Source organism: Geospiza fortis, unplaced genomic scaffold (assembly GCF_000277835.1).
Source record: "Geospiza fortis unplaced genomic scaffold, GeoFor_1.0 scaffold130, whole genome shotgun sequence".
NCBI classification, from domain to species: domain Eukaryota; kingdom Metazoa; phylum Chordata; class Aves; order Passeriformes; family Thraupidae; genus Geospiza; species Geospiza fortis.
This window is the reverse complement of record NW_005054300.1, coordinates 3,403,658-3,420,901: the sequence shown is the minus strand read 5'-3', so window position 1 is coordinate 3,420,901 and position 17,244 is coordinate 3,403,658. Positions and strand designations below refer to the sequence as shown.

The window sequence follows — 17,244 nt, the reverse complement described above, 5'->3', positions numbered from 1 at the left end:
TGTTTGTTTTAGATTAGCTAGTCTGGGTAGTGTTCTTGGAAACCTTAGCATTCAAAAAGCCCAGTGAAAACCACATCAAAATTGTCTATAACAAAGCCACCTCTGTTACAGAAAGAGCAAGGGAGATGAGCTCTTTGTTTCACACTGGGTATTGTCCCCTGCCCTGGGATTCAGGCCTGGGCACTTGCTTCTGCAGTAGGCTTTTATCTGACATGTGGAAGAAACCCTGGCCTACACCCACATCGTCTTTTCAGGATAATTTGTAGGACTAGATGTTGGTGGATGCCTTCTGGAAGGTGAGATAAATGGGTGTGATGGCTTGGGCATCCAGGCATTTTGGGCACATTGTCATTGGCATCCCAACGCAACGCTGAGCATCCTGTGCTCATGGTCCTCCCAAGGAGACTTTTGGTTTTGCAAAGAAACAAAAGAGCAGGACTGTAACTCCCCACCCTCCCAGAGATAAATGCTTGTTTTCATTGGCTTTTGTTTCTTTTGAAAAAGTGCTTCATTTAAGACCCAGCTGCCACTACAACTGTGTTTCTCCTCTTGTTCCTTGGCCAATGAAGGGGGAACCTTGTGTCATGGGGGAGAGGAAGATCTATAAAAAGCGCAAGCCTGGAGCCCAGTGTTCCCTAGGTCGGGACTATTCCCAAACTGTGGTGTCTGAACCATGTGTCTGTGGCCAAGGAGACTTTGAGTGGTGAGTATGTGACTCTGGGGACTTGTGCAGGGGCTATGTTTTTGTCCTGAAATACTACCCAGACAGAAAACCTTGCAGAAGAAGTGAGTCTCTTGCAGCTTTATAGCTGTGATCATACCATATAGCAGAAATGTGACCCCCAAAGCTGCTGAGTGAAGGAGGCTTCCCCTTCCTCTGCAGGAAATATTTGTTCATTTCCATGAGAAATCCAAGCCTGGAATTCAAAAGCAAAATAATTGCAAGTACTGATGGACATTTTATGTCTGTCATTCCAGAATAGTGACAGCCAGGACTTCTCTGGTCCTTTCAGAAGAGGGAGGGTATTTCTCTCCCAAGGTCATTGACTTCCTAGGGGACAAGCCAGCAAAACATGAACATTTTTATCATTATTCCTTTGAATAGCTGGGAACAGTTTATTGCTTCTTAACGATGTTTTATTGAGAAATTTCTGAAAGGGCTTCTATGACATGACTGTACAGCCCACCCTTGTCAGATATAACTACTTGTTTTGCATAAATATTGGTGTTTCTAACTTAATGGGACCATAATTTTCAAATTGCTTTAAGGTCACTTTGAAAGCAGCTTAAAAATAAAGCAGGGGAGAAATGAGACACTGGTTGCTATTGCCTGACAATCAGAGATAGGAGATGGGAGAATGCATGTCAGGATCTCTGCCCAAGGAATTCCTACATGGCACCTGTGATAGGCAATATTTCTAAGGTTTAAGACTGTCAATACCTGTGACGTTTCAGCTTAAATGATCAGAATGTCATTTAAGTGGAATCCAAAATAACCTGAAAGCTGATCAGCTGGAAAAACATTTTAATCTTTACAGTAGGTTATTCAGGATCAGTGTCTGACTGGTATTGGTGTTATTCCTGAACACTTCACCTACTTTCAGATACTTTCTGAAGAGATGTGAGGCATGAGATCTGTACATTTACTTGGACTTAGGCTCAAAGTTCCCTTTTAGAGCATGCATATAGTGAAATGCAGCAAAATTAAGAAAAAATATTGACCAGAGTATTTTCTTGAATATTGTAGTAGTTTGTCTTTAAGAGTGAGTTGGGGATATAGAACCGAGATTTTCATCTGATCTGGATGGGTATTTAATTTGTTCCTCATGTCAAGATTACATCAGAGACTCCATATCTTGCCTCATGAGATCTTTCCCTTTCATTCTCATGATGGGAGCTTGCAGGATGATCTGTCTTGCCTTGCAGTATCTGCCCTTGGCATTGGCATAGGCCTCTGGGGTGAATCCAGCACCAATCTCCAGAGATGCTAATGAATTTGTTTGGTTTTGGTCTGTTTTTCCTTACACTGTCTTTTCCTCACCCACTTTATATTTTCACAGGGAAGTTTGTCTTTTCCAAGCTGTAAGTGAAAAACAGTGGTAGCTGAATTGGCCTTAAATGCTGCCTTGAAAAGAGTCTGCATCAGAATGCACCTTTTCAATCACTTGACAGATTCCTTGCAAGCATTCAGTATCATTTTTGATGAACTTTCCCCCTAATATGAGAGGGTATTGCTCTTAAACTTGTCAGTCCTGCAGAGGAAATGCAATTAGAGGACAACAAGCTGGCTTTTGTTTCAGACCCTGCACTGCCAACAGAATTGTTAACGAGCTTCCAGTTGCAAAATTGTTATAGCTGGTGATGGAGAATCAGAAGAAACTTTATGGTGAATTTTGATGCTACTCAGCAGGGCTGACTGGGAGAATGTGAGAGACAGTCCATTTGAGGAAAATACTGGCAGTGCTGGAAGTGGGGCACTGAGCTTGATCATTTTAAAAGTGATTTTTCAGAGAGGAAGGGTGAACTTGTGCTCTGATTTGTGATTTCTAAAGTATGAGACACTTGCTTAGTCAGTTGCAAGATACAGGTTATTCCAGAATATATTCTAGATTCACCTGCCTTCCTTGGGATGTCAGTATGAGAAAGGGAGATGCTGACAAGTGCCTTTTCTCTGCTCACTAAAAGGTGGACAGGACGGGTGAAAGGACAGCTCCTACTTTCACTTGATGCTCTTTCAAGAAAGATTCTTTCCCTTTCAAGGAGAAATGTCCACTCAGCCTCATCAGCCTGGGCTCACAGTTGCCAGTTCTTGAAAGCACTGACTGCTCTGTGCCTTGGGTTGAGCTGAGCAGGTCTGTGGGTGTCAGGGAAACGAGGAGGGCCAGCAGCCAGGACTGTGCAAGTACAGTGACCAGCAAGTCCTGCCAGATGGGCCCTCTGCTTCCTCAGAAATAAGTTTGGAGCTGGTTCTGGGCTTGGAGCACCCTGTGCCACTTGCTGTGATGACACCTGCCTTCGAGGTCTGTGGGGATAGGACAAACAACTGCAGAAGCCCTTCAGGACATGCTGTGGGGGCTGTGCTCCCTCCCATTTGGTCACAGTGCCCTTGCCCCTGTCTGCCTCATGGCTGCAGTGCTGTTCCTGCAGTTAGATATAAGGCTGATCTAAAATTCAGGGGCATAAATCATGATTATGCCCCAGTTCAACAAATCCATATGAGTCAGGATCAGGGGTGACTCCTGCCAGCCCTTGCAGTCATTTCCAGAAGCAAATTCTGGCCTTTCTCTAACAGAGAGAATGGCAGAAGGATCTCATAAGTGGTATTAAAGTGCTCACTGAGCTTTCTTTTCCCTCCTCCTGCTTCTTTATTTACTCTGTCAAGATAGCTTTCCTGAGAAAGACGGCACAGCAGCTGGACTTGATTATTTCCTTAACTTATGCAAACCCTGGGGCTTGTGAGAGGGAAGGTGGGCAGCATGTGAGGTTTTAATATACATTTACCAGAAGTTAATGAACAAGCACAGAACCTTGAGGGCACACAGCAATGTTGTCTTTAATTTTATTAAATATTTATGCAGCTCTTTTCTTCTTTGGGGCAAAGTACAGCTCCTCCTGAATATTTTTAATTACAAAGTCCCTGCCAGGCATTTTCGACTGTGCAGGTCGGACCCACTGAGAATGATTAAATTGAATGTTGAGAGAAAGAGCATTAGGGAATCTCCAAACCATTTAAAGTAGCTCACAGAATTTTTGCCCTCCAAAGAAAGAACAGTAGCAGTCTGGGCCATTGGGGACATAGCACAATTTTGTTTCACCAAAGCTCTTCCTAGAGACTTTCTGTTGGCAGTTCAGGCTCTGAACAGGGGAAGGATAAAACTCAGAGTGTCCTAGAGGGCACAGAATGCTTTCAAGACAGTGGCTTCTGTAGTGTCTGTGTTTTCAGAGAGGTTTAGCATGTTGGCATTTGTTAACTTGCTGCAGGCAAAAATCCAGAATCTCTTTTTATTTGTCCTTTGAATCCAGCCTGTCAATAAAGGCTACACATAGAAACCTGATCCAGACCCTATTAAAACTTATGGAAAGCTTTGGATTAATCCTATTTCTTCATCATTGTATTGGCGCACAAAGGCAGCTGTCAAAAGAAGTTTTGGATGTGGTTGTGTACAATTCCATTCTTAGGTGGTCCAAGGAAGAATCAATACCCTGGATTGCCTTCCCTGTGGGACACAATACCATGTAATCCTTAGACTACAAAGCTGGTTGTGTTTTAGTTTAGTGTTGGAAAAACATCAGCTGTTTTTTGCCTCTCAGGCAAGTCACAGCGTAGCCAGGGAGCCCGTTAACATACATAAATATACATACTGTGGCTAGTTGCTCAGGAAGTGCTCCTAGTGTTTTATATTCCTAGCCACTGTTGTGAAAAAGTGACATTAGATCTTAGAATTAGCCTGGTTCATTCTAAAAGCAAAGGCTGCAAAAAACAAACAAACCAAAAGAACCCAAAAAGTGACATTTAAGTCAGAGATTGATAGGAATAGAAACAACCAATGCAATATTCTTTCTGAATCTCTGTCATGTTTTGTTGCCAAATGAAGCACAAGTCCTGCAGTGCTCTGCAAGTTTGGTAGTTCTGCTGTTGTGGGGATCAAATGCCCTCTTCCTGCCCCTCCAACTAGTCCAGCACTTTGTCTCTGGATGAGCCCAGTCCATGATGTTGTGCCATCCCAGCAGAGAACCACCAACACACACCTGCTTTGGGGACATCACCTAAAACTCTGGGCTAACTGTTGTGGAGGCTACAGATGGATTCATGACTTCTCTCCACAGTGACTATGGATATGAGAGGCACAGCAACAACCAGTGCATCCCAGCCTTCTGGTTCAGCCCGTCCTCCCTCTCCAAGGATTGCAACGTTGGTCAGAACTACTGGAACAGCACTGGGTAAGTGCATCTTGCAATCTGTCTGGTTTTGGTGACTGCACTAGACAAGAGAACCTGGACAGTTCTTTTTTTCTCTGCATCCCATTATGCTCTTTTTCAGTCTTATCCATGAGGTGATGCTTGCAACAGCATCTGTATGGAAAATTGCCTCATTCCTCAGAGAGAGGGAGAAGCACGTTAAGATAAGGGACACATAGATATTGCATTGCTATCAAGTGATGTGTGATCCCTGGAGCCTAGACTTGGAGCTCCCCTTTGTTGGAAAATTAAAACACAAATCAAAAAGGTCTGCCTGAGAGACAGCTGAACATTTAAAAGGACAGGTTTGAGGTATTTCACATTGTATTTTATTGAACCTCTTACCATCTTACCGCTTCTATTTATATCAGCTTCTAGGAAGGCTCAAATGAGCAATTTTTAGTCTCTTTTATGTTTTCTTCCTCTGCCATTTTCACTTTGTACATACAATGCATTTCAGACAAGCTTCATGTGCTGGTTTCTCCTGGTCTAACCCAGAACAGATGGCAAGTGTTGGTTTATTATGGCAGCATCACTTTGCAAATGTTCTGCTATCATGCAGGAAATGCTGTGAGACTTGAGTTTTGCTGTTTAGCCAACATCTTCCAAGAAGAGCCAAGAGAAAAACCCATACCTTAAATAATTTTAAAACTGAGCTGGGCGAAGCCCTTGACATATTTTTTCAAGTGCCCTCTAGCCCAGTAGAGGCAGACAAGACCTAATAAATGGTATAATTAAAAAGCTGGGATGCAGGATGCAATCCTGCAGGCTTTGGGTTGGAGGAATTCTCGGCCTTTTAGTAAGGCAGAGTAATTCACCTCCACAATGTGTCTCTTCTCAGTGATGCTGCTGAGAATCTCTGGAGAAGTTTCAGTTGTGATTGGTTTGGCTTTCTCCTACTTAATAAAGCATTAGGTTTCTTTGAGTCTTCCTTTCAGTGAGGGGATCATGCAGGCAGTTAACCTTTGAAAAAACACATGCATTAATGTGGAGGGACAAAAGAAAAACAAAACTAAGGAACTTTTCCACCCACTGTCTGAGCCCAATGTCCTTTGTTCCTGTTCCCCAGGTACCGCAGGATTGTGTCTAACAACTGCACAGATGGCTTGAGAGAGAAGTACATGGCCAAGATGGAGAAATGCCCTGGAAAAGCACCTCGGGGATTGCACATCCTCACCTCCGATGGGAAGCTCGTCATGGAGCAAGGACACAATGCCACTTTCATCATCCTCATGGAAGAGGTGTGTTAGAGCTCTCAGTAAACCTTTCTCTGTGTGGCAGGACTGGCATTCTTTTCCTTGGCTTTTCAGGCTGCTGAGAGGAATATAGGAATTAAGGGGGAATCATGAAATAGTGAATAGTCCTGAGATTTATGAGACTTAAGGAATTTAAGAGAATTGAAGGCTATAGTGACACATACAAGCAAGTCATATTGGGTCACACCAAAGATTATCTCGTCTATCAGTGATGATAATGCTGAAGAAAGATAGATGTGGTCAAAAAAATTATTTCCCCACTCTCTTCTTGCTGCTTCCAGTAAACTGCAGTTTATGGGTTTATGAGGCAGAAGTGGCGTTTCTGTGATCAACAATTCTGTATCTGGGATGCGAAGCTTTAACTTCAACTTTTCTGGGAAAGGTTAAGAACAATGGGGAACATGTTCACACTCATGGGGAGCAATGAGGGGCATTGTTATTTTGCAGTCGGAATTGACTCTCCTCAAAGCACCTGTAGCCTCAGCCCTTATCTATTGTAGTTATCTATTGGTGCAGTTCCCTCTGTAGCCAACAGTAGCCCAAATGACACCAGGCCATGCTGCTGCCAAAAGCATCAAAATGTTGAGGCTCTTCTGGCCAGGGACTGAGGTGGTGCTGGAGAAGAACAGCTGGTTTTTGTCACATTTTCTGTCCTGTGTATGTTATTTTGGAGCAGTACCTGGGGACAGCTGAGGCAGACCACCCACACACAGACACATTCTCACACTAAATTAAATTCTTATATAGTAGCTAAGTATTTCAGTGGGACCACACTAATCTGACAGGGCCTCTTTACTACTTCCTCAGAGGTTCATGCATGCTCTGCTTTTATACAAGGGGGATTTCTTGTCTACGTGCTGCTTCTTTTCTATTCTGCAGACTTGACGTGGTTAGACAATTTGTGTAGACACTATGAGTGGGAGTTCAGAAAAGAACAGATATAATCTAAAAATTAGGAATCAACTAGTAATTTATTAAGGAACTCAAGTGGAACTGCTGCATATGAAGAATGATAAACAGATGGGGAATAAGGCAGCAGTCAAGGTAGCTGAAGAGTGGAATCTTTGCAAGGATTTAGAGATTGAAGAGGTAGCTGAATAAATATGTGAGGGCATTCACTCTTATGTCTGTTGTTGAAAAATAATGGTAGTTAGAAAAACATTTCATTGAAACAACCTTTTTTTTTTTCTAAGGGAAGAGGCTCTTTGGAATATGTCTCTGTAGGTGAACTGTTTATTCCACAGAAAGTTGTGTGTTGAGTTTGTTTCTTAAAATAATAGAATTTCAAGAAGAAAAGAAAAGGAGCACTGAGATTTTGGACAAAGCTATTCCAGTCTTTTAGTGTGAACCTGAGAAGAATTATGACCAAGGATTTCCTTATGACTTGGAAGAAATAATTTCTGTAGAGATCTTAATTATTACTTACCTTGCTGCCATACAGATTCATTCCTGGCTTCCTCCACCTTTTCTGGTCAGTCTCTTTACTGGTGGTAGTTTAGCACCTAAGTTTTCAGTTCCTTTCTGAGCCAAAGAGCAGCCTGACCAGCCCTCCTGTGGATACATCTGTGTGGTGTCCATTCAGCTGTGTCAGACTCACCCTGATGAGCCAGCAGCTCTTTCCTGCCTTCTACCCTCAATATATGGAGGTGACTGATCTTTAGGTGTTCAATGGTAAATGAAGACTTCATCATAGTTAATCAAAACCTGAATTTCTCAGGATTTATAGAATTAACTTCAATAGGATTCTTTCTAGTGATATTCAGAATATGTGTGTGGCGATGACTACAGACAAATAAATGCAGAATGACTGATGGTTTTTCTGTGTTTTCAGGAATATGGGGCTGGACTGAGATTTGGACTCTATACATGCAAGGGAACATGAGGAGATAAGAACCTTTTTAGACTTTTTTTTTAATCGGAGTTTGGTTTTGATCACAAAGAAATACTAGACTGCCAAATAGCTATCGTGGAGTTGTGTTCTTGACCACGTCTATTCACTGATTTCCATACTCAGAGCCAATCTTGGTGACAACCTTGTTCCCTTTCAGCTATTTATGGGGCTTAAAGCAACAAAACATGCCTCGAATATAAATGGATAGCAATGATTTCTTTTTCCTTTTGAAATGGCTCCGCTTCCCTTCTATTTCCATTTATATTTATAAACTCGAGAATATCTCACATCTTTGTGTGGGACTAGCATGCTTGGTTTAGTATTTTATATACTGGATACAGAGGTATGGAAAGGAGAAAGAAAACATGATTAGTGTGATGGGCAGCCTTTGCATTGAAGACTCAGCTCATAATTGGGTGAAAAGATCATCTGCCACTGTTTAGTCATGAAAAATCTGTTCCTGCTTCTCTGTGTGAAACGGTCTCATTTCAGATAGAATCATTTTGGAGAGGCAAGAAAGAAATAGAAAAGAGAATTGTCAGGCAAGGGGGATGAGCTGCCATGGTTGGTGCAAGAGATTTCAGCCTGAGGTCATCAGTGATGAATCCAGCCCAGATAAAATTTTTATCCTCTGTTCAGTATCTTCCATATGAGATGGACTTGGGGTCTTAGTACATTCCCTTGAGAAGTGGTTTTGAAAGGTTTAACAAGCTGTGGGAGCCTTTCTATCTAATAACTGAATATCTCAAGAGTGTAATTTTGCTCCTGCTAGAGACTTTTTTAGAGTGACTTTAAAAACTCTCTGTCTAAAGGATGTTATTGACAACTCAATATAATAGGTACGTTTTAGTGTCACCACCATTTTAGTCGTTTCTGATTGCTCTTTGGTTTATACTGAGGTTTTAATGTCCAAGTGGGGCAGAGGTGAAAACGGTGCCCTGATCAAGTCAATGGCCAAAACTCCCCTGGCTCCCTGGAATGGGAATGATGGAGCAAGGAGGAAGAGAGATCAAACATATATAATCAAATACCCATATTTCAAAAACTACATGCAATAATCCTGACTACATGAGTGTCTGAAAACCCCAAATATATACTCAAAGTAAATTGGCCTCTGAAAATTACCCTTCCTGCACTCTGATTCTTCATGCAGGTAGAGTCTATGAGGAGGATAAATTCAGTGGGGGCTGCTAAAGTCCTAATTTTCTACATATGGGACCTGCTTCATTGTGGTCTGGCTTCTTGTATGTTCTCCCTGTGCATTTACAGCTATAATGGGGTTTATGAGACAACTTTAAAATATTTCTGAATTTCACATTAAAAAAAGGTAACTTTATGAGCAGAGATTTTAATTTTCATTTTTAAATTTTCAGATCACATCCTCAATATATGTAGGGATTGACTTCAGCCCTTCAGGGCTAGGAATATCTCCAAAATGTAGTGGTATCTTCTTCACCCCCAGTGAATACAGTACAGATCTTTGATGAAAGGAAATTACTTGGCACAACACATCTTATATATATGCAGAAAGCTAAAACTACAGAGATTTAATCTGAGTTGTAGTTTTATTTCAGTTTAGTGAAATCACTGTAGTGGGCTTTAGCTTTGTTGAAATTAGCCTTTTTTTTGTGTTACATTAGTCAGCTGAGGGCACGTATAAAATAAGGCTCTGAGAAACCGAAGTAACAGACACTTGTACAGTTCAACTACAGTGATTTAAAGCATAATTTAAACTAAAATAGTGAAACTTCTGTCCCCAGACAATTCCTGTGGTGCTGGAATTTCTTGTCTGTTTTTCCCTCCTTCATTTAATAACTGTCATTGACAGTAGTCCTAGAAGAGATTTTCTCATCATCTGCTTCATTCTCCTGTGTATCCAGGCCCTGTCTCTGTGTTGATTGACATTAGACAAAAAAAATCTGTCAGTCCTCAACGTGGGACTCAACCTGTATAAATTCAGCCATCCTGAAGCTTCATGTCTAGCTGAAACTGGTCTTCTAAACTCTGTATAATCAGGGGAGGATATTTGCAAGAGATGATTCATGTCACCTGTTTTAGCTACTTTAGGATGAGGTGTTGGTCTTTTGCTGTCTGTGTCTGGCCACCTTGGGGAATGACAGAACAAAGCTCGGCTTTTTTTGTGAAGTTACTGCTTTGTATCCATGCTAGTGGGGTGGAGGGAATATCAGTTCTTTTATATCAGTCCAGTTTCCTACTCTAGTCTTCTCTGTGACAGGGTGATCTCCAAAGGACAAACATCCAGCTTGATTTTGGAGATGGCATTGCAGTGTCCTATGCCAATTTCAGCCCTGTGGAGGACGGCATCCGGCATGTGTATAAGAGTGCTGGCATCTTCCAGGTGACGGCGTTTGCAGAGAACAGCCTGGGCTCAGACACTGCTGTCCTGTTCCTGCACGTGGTCTGTGAGTACTTCCACCTGCCAGATTCCTTGGGCCAAAGTCTGACCTCACTCAAAGTCCCTGCAGCTTCAGTGGGGCCCAAGAATAGATGCAAGACAAACACGTGCAGCTCATGCTCTTCCAAAGGCTTGGCCTTCTAGATACTCCTCTAACTTGTTACACAGCTTTTATTGAATGAAGGGAAAGGGAAGAATTTTTTTAAACAAGTATATTTGCAGTTCTGAGAGTTTTGGAGAAAAGTTTGAAAATGTCTATTGGGTTTTCTGAAAGGCTCAGAGACCAAGCAGCATATGAAACAAAGTCTAGATACCTATTTTTACTTGTCTCATTCCAAGAGGATTAGATTAAACTACTAAATTTTGAGTCACTTATTCAGAATTTCAGCATTTACAGTGCTAATTTAATGGAAGAGAAGCATTATGCTGAGCGTGCTTCCTGAGATATGAATGTACTGAGGGCTAATGTGCTGCTTTTCACATTTCATGTGTTTGACGTGCATCCCTGATGTTTCTGTCCTGTTTGGTAGATCAATGCAATTTCTCTCCAGCTGACACACAAGAAAACTCAAATATAGAGTTCTGAGTTAACTTCCCAAAGCCACAGGAGAGAGCAGAGAGTGTGGAATGTAGGATGAGACCAAAAAGAGCCCAGTTCTTTGATCTACTCTTAGACTATTACATCTTCTGTGTCCAGCTGCACCCCATCAATTTTGCCCCTACTGGTGATCATAGTCTTGTCTGCCTTCCCTCTTTACCTGTCAGAATGTCTTACATCCTGCCTTTTGCTTGAGCTTTTCTGCTGAAAGGAAGCACATTAGAAATTTCCAAAACTCAAGAACTTTTTCTCCATTTTAATTTCCAGATCCCTGTGTGAAGGAATAAATGTTCCTTGAAGCTTTTATTATGCTCATAATTCCCTCAAAGTCAATCATGGCTGCACTTAACAACCTGTTATTAGAGCATTAACTGTTTTTTCCTTCACCTTGGGCCATTAGCTGACAAAAGTGATGGTTACCTGGTAATAACAACCAGATTTGTATGGATTATCTGATTTTTCTCAAAGGAACTACTTTTTTATGGTGAGGATTTTAAAGCACAATGCAACAAGGGACAGTTCTTTGGCCTGCTTTTGCTGCTCCACCCTTTTTTACATCAACCTTTCAGATATCTCCTTTGACTTTTATAGCATTCTTAGGTAGCCAATTTATTATCATTATCTCTGGGGAAATATTTTGCAAGGACTTACATTCATGCTAATGCTGAAATAAGATGACACCTCAGTACTAAACTTTTAATATATTTGGAAGTACTGGTCAATATAGGAGGTTTGACCTTGAAGTTCAAATGCACAGACAAATATGCCTGAGAATCATTCTTACTATGCAACCACTCTGGTACTGGGATCCTGTGCTAAAAACCAAGAAAGGAAAAGGCTCCTTGGCCTCAAGCAACATTAATTTTCTACCCTGCAGCTTTATTAGCAGCCAGTTAACTTTTCAGCTTTCTGGAATCTGCTGACAAGCAACTTAACTGGAAATTTAAAGGAAGCAAAGATATTAGTGCTTTTCTTCTTACATGCACTGTCACAAAATATTTAGGGGAGCCTGCTGTTCTTGCAAACCCAGAGTACTTCCTACAGTCAGAGTTCAGGAGTGACTTGCTGGTAGAGATCTCTTGGGAAAGAGGGGGAAAAAAAAAGATCAAATTTTAAGGTGCCAAAAGCAAGAATAGGGTCCTTTTGTGCATGGAGCTCTATGTTCCAGTGGTAGAAGAGCAGCTCTTGCTTTCCACAATCTTTGTAATTCAAGTAGATGGAGAACTGATTAATGTCCCCATTTCACACTGAGTGGTAACACAAGAGGATTGTCTCAGTTAAAATCACCAAATTTCCTGCTTCCCAGAATGAATGTCTAACAAAAAAAGAAAAGATTATGGCTTTTCTTATTTTTTCCTTTCCATCTCACAGGGATAGTCTGTCAGTTTGCTGTATTTTAAAGGTTCTACCCAGAAAGGAACACTGTCTGATGGGCAGCAGTTATCAGCTGAAATTCAGTACCAGCAAACCCAAAAGATAAACAAGAAGAAAAACAATGAAGATAGTAGAAGTTTTAAACAAACTACCAAACAAAACCTCAGTATTTTTTACACATGTTTTTTCTAGAGAAGATGTGCCTTCTGAATTCAGGGCTTCATGCCCTGGATTTATTCTGGGCATTTGCATTTATTAGATAAAACTTTGCATTGTTACTTTGTTATTTTTTAAGTCTTTCAGAATCAAGTGCTTCTGACAGTTACATGCTTTGTTATGCCAGTGCACACATCTTTCAAGTGGTTCCTGATGTTTTTCTTTTAGTTTCAGGGGCAGCTGACTCCCCAAAGACTTCCTAAGGTCAGGCCTATATCAAAAAGGATTTCCAAAATCATGAGGTTTTTTTTTTTGAGACCTTTTCAAAAACTGTTTGGGGTATGTAATCAAGTCATAAATGACTCTTATATAACCAGATCTAAGCCATCTTGGCTAAAATGATTTTCCCACAAATCTTAGTAGCTCAGTGGCTATATTTTCAAGAAAAAAAACTTCTTTCTCATTTGTGTCCTATGCCTTTCTTGTGTCCTATCCTTAGGGCTTTCAATAGCAACTTCACTACATAATGCAAAGACAGTTCATTGTTTTTCTTCAAAATGCATTTAAAAAATTCTTCTAAACACAGTGCTGCCCCTGTCTGAAAATTAGCAGTATGGAAAATGTGCATAATAGGAGGGGAAAAAGTGTTTTTAAATCTGATTATCTTTTTCTATTTTTCATTGACTGCTGAAATTCTCTTTTATTTCTAAAATATAAATAGACTGTCACTAGACTGTCACTGCTGACATAGGACTTTTGATTTATTTAAAGGAAAGATCCTTGCTGTTCACAACTGTGCAGGGAGGATTTAACTCAAAACCTTTAATAATGAACTCTCTTCCCACAGGTCCAGTGGAGCACGTCCATCTGAGTGTTCCCTTTGTTGCCATCAGAAATAAGGATGTCAACATTACTGCAGTAGTTTGGCCCAGCCAGGCAGGCACACTTACCTACTTCTGGTGGTTTGGCAACAGCACCAAGGTACAGACACCCTTTGGTTCATTTTCTCTTCCTAAGCTTGTCACAACAGTCAGGGAACTCTCTCAGCTGTAATAAAAACTTCTTGCCTTTGTCTGTTTTGTGTTTTAGTTTTTAACTTGGCTGAAGAGGGTTGTCATTATCTGAACTTCAACCTCTGTGAATTTGTTTCCTTGTGTGTTGTGTTGTTCTTAGGAGCCATTACTTTCTCCATCTGGCTGTTATCAGCCCTACTGAGGTGTGAAGACCACTGTTATTACCAGCGTTCACTTGCAACTTAACTGAACCATATGTGGAATAATGCTGGCTTTCAACACAGTGTTTAAAAACTGCTGGTGTTCACATAACCGGGGGGTTTCCATTATGTGCCAGTGTGCAGTACATAATGCTGGATTCCAGCACAGTACTTTAAAGCTCTTGGTGTTCAGATAAACAGCTGTATCTAGAATTTCAAGCTGAAGAGTCTGGCTGTGTTAGAGAGGAGGATGAGACTTCTTTGTAGTGAATTTTCAATGATGTGTATTGTCACTGTATGTATTATAAAGAGCTTTTTTAGCAATAGTTAAAATAAGTGAAAATACAAGTTAGTGTCATGCTTTCAAATGGAGAGAGCAGGATTGCCTATTAACTACAGTTTTTATTGTAGACTTTAGGAGTGAGACAAGCACTGTTCTCCATTCTTACAGCTGTGGAATGTACACAGCTGTACATGTATTAATTTCACAATGTAGTTTCTGCTGTTATTTCCAAAAGCAGTTTAAGTCATGTCACTGTCTACATTTGCAATTGAAGGTGTGCACTGAGGTGAGATTGCAGCAGAAAGAAACGGGGATTTTACATGAAGTATGGAACTTGAGATAAAAAATAGGCACACAAGTATTTTGCTTTCTCTTTGAAAAGCTGCTTAGTTTTAACCTCTTACCCTAGCAACCAACAATATCATAGAGGCAAAATATAAACATTAAGTGCTGCTTCTACTGGGATTTTACATCCAGTTAGGAAGCTCACTGTAAGAACTCGCTGATTTTTGTGGAAGCATAGTTGAGGCAGTGGAAGAACTCAGGAGCAAAAGCCATTTACTGTAACTTGGCAAGTTGCTGTGCCCTAGCTGAACTATGGCAACCACCCACATTTACACATCCAGTCCATTGCAAGTACCAGGTAATTCCATATAGTTTATACTGCATTGAAATACAGGCATGCAAAATCATGTCACAGTTCAGCTATGTTTGGCTCAGTGCTCACACTGAGCCAAACACACAGAGAACCATTAAAGTGCATCAGAGATAATTTAGGTATTGATAACTTGATCATCTGCTTAAGCCCTCCAGCGTACAGTTTTCTGCCATTGTTTTGGTCCTTACTATAGAAGTTGATGGTGAACAGGGCCTTAAAAAAGATTTTTTGAAATAGAAAGCAATCTAGAAAAGGTAATGCAAAGCAGTGGTGTTTGCTGAAGATTTCCATGCAATTCTCACAGTGCTTGCTTCTGGGTTGGAAATATGAACTGTTTCATCTTCTAGTTTAAATCTCAGACCCATAGCCAGCAGAGTACAAGCAGATGTGGTGTGTTTGGGATGGGTACTTTGGACATAGCTGAACATGGAGCTGATCCTTTGATACCTTGGCATGATTGTACTCATTGCTGAAATATGGAGGAGTAAACGTGGTGCCACTTACCTGTGTCTGAATCTCAGACCCAGAGCACTCTTCAGTCTTTGCAAGCATTATCTCCAGCTACCTCATGGAATGTGCTGTAACTCTGACAAAAGTGTGGCAAGGGACATAGACATAACTGTATCAGCCACCTTTTTTCAGAAGAGCAGTCTGTATCACATCAAAATTTCTCCTGGGATGTTTAATGTACATGTCAGATCCTTCTCTGTGCCCACTCATGAGTAAACTATGGTGTTCTGAATAGAGGTGAAAGATGGGGACACTGAATTAAAGGATGAGGTGTGTAATATTGTGACTGGTATTATTAGATAATATGTTTTAGTTCCATGCTGAGGGATTGAACTTCTTTTCCTGTTCAGCCTGTAGCCATCCCAGGCAGAACCAGATGTGTCTCGTGTCACTGTGCAGTCTCACTCTCTGTGCTGCTGCACAGGAGAATATTGTCTTAGACACAAGTGACCTGGCTGAGACTCCTCTACTGCTCTCCCCACCCTGCTGAAACTCCTGTACTAAATTTCTACTGCACTGATTTTTGCAGTATGCCCAAAGGCCAATTTGCCTGGATTAACACAGGTCCAGTTTAATAGATGTATCCAGCTGTCTAATAGGTTTGAGCAAATGAACCTTAAACTACTTGATTTAATTTAGAGTTAGTTTCCAGATCTTGGTTCTTGAATTAAAATTAAGGACTTGGTTGAATGTTAAAACTCCATGATGGAGGTGAAATCATCCATGATAATGGAATGTCCAGCATACACATATACAAAAAGAAAAAAATGTAATTTTAAAGGCCAGACTGCATCCTCTTATCTGCCTTTGCACAGAACCACAGTCTGTAACCTCCAGGAGGATTGCTGATATCCCTGCAGTTTGATAGAGGCCCATTCAGCTTCTCCAGGGTCTGTGTATATCTCAGTAAATGTTAGCTAGGCCTCCAGGGCTGGCACGAGCTGGTGCCCTTGGACTGTGTGTGCCATGTGATAAGACTTTTTGTTTTTTACTGCTTTTTCAGCTCATGGATGAGGGGGTCTAAGGAAGGTGGTGTTCTAGAGAGAGAGAGAGATGTGTTTGCCAGTCTGCCCTGTGCAGGTAGAAATTTTGGTTTGGCCATGAAAATGGTTTTTGTGACCACTGTTGTGAAGTGCAGTCAGGCTGGCAGCATGGTGAGATAAAGTGTGAGAGCTGGAAGGTGGGATTTGGAAGTTTTCCTTTGTAAACCAACTGGAAGTGTAGTGAAGGGACAACAGCAATGGTACAATGGCTTTATCGATGCTCTTAGACCTCCGTGTGCTTTTGCAATGGAGATTAGTATCACTGTTTCCATTTTTGTAGTTTCTCTAATTAAAGAGTTGTTTCTGTAGACCAGCTGTCAGATCAGTGGCACTGTGAAGGCTGGACCTTTGATTTTCACTTGTGGTGGGTTGACCCTGTTTAGACACCAGCTGCCCACTAAAGCCACTCTATCACTCCTCCCCCCCCCCTTCCCCAGGGTACGTAAAATATAACAAAATCAGGTCACAATAATGACAGAGGGATAACACTAATTACTTTTAAAAAACAAAACGGCCTTGACTTTACATTAGTACAATTTATTATCAATCAAATCAGAGTAGGATAATGAGAAATGAAACCAAATCTTAAATCACCTTCCCACATCTCTCTCCACAGGCTCAATTTCACTCCTGAATTCTCTGCCTCCTCCTTTGCCAGCAGTGCAGGGAGACAGGGAATGGGGGCTGTGATCAGTTCATCATGTGTTGTCTCTTCCAATGCTTCCTCCTCAGGGGGAAGAGGCCTCCCACTCTTCCCCTGCTTACAGGAGGGAATCCCTCCCATGGGAGACATTTTTCCATTGATTTCTTCAATGTGGGCCCTTCCCACGGGCTGCTCCAGGGTGGATCCTTTCCACAGCCACATTCAGTCAGCATTGTCAGCAGGA

At 41.3% G+C, this 17,244-nt stretch overlaps 1 protein-coding gene across 1 annotated transcript in view; it reads left to right on the top strand.

Moving 5' to 3' along the window:
* SORCS3 (sortilin related VPS10 domain containing receptor 3) overlaps positions 1-17,244 on the top strand; it is a 180,806-nt gene that overhangs the window by 148,693 nt on the left and 14,869 nt on the right. Inside the window, exons 16-20 of the mRNA XM_005416385.2 lie at positions 570-703; positions 4,828-4,941; positions 6,029-6,200; positions 10,343-10,529; positions 13,498-13,631. Coding sequence (XP_005416442.2) covers positions 570-703; positions 4,828-4,941; positions 6,029-6,200; positions 10,343-10,529; positions 13,498-13,631 — 741 coding nt within the window. The remainder of the gene's footprint in view (positions 1-569; positions 704-4,827; positions 4,942-6,028; positions 6,201-10,342; positions 10,530-13,497; positions 13,632-17,244) is intronic.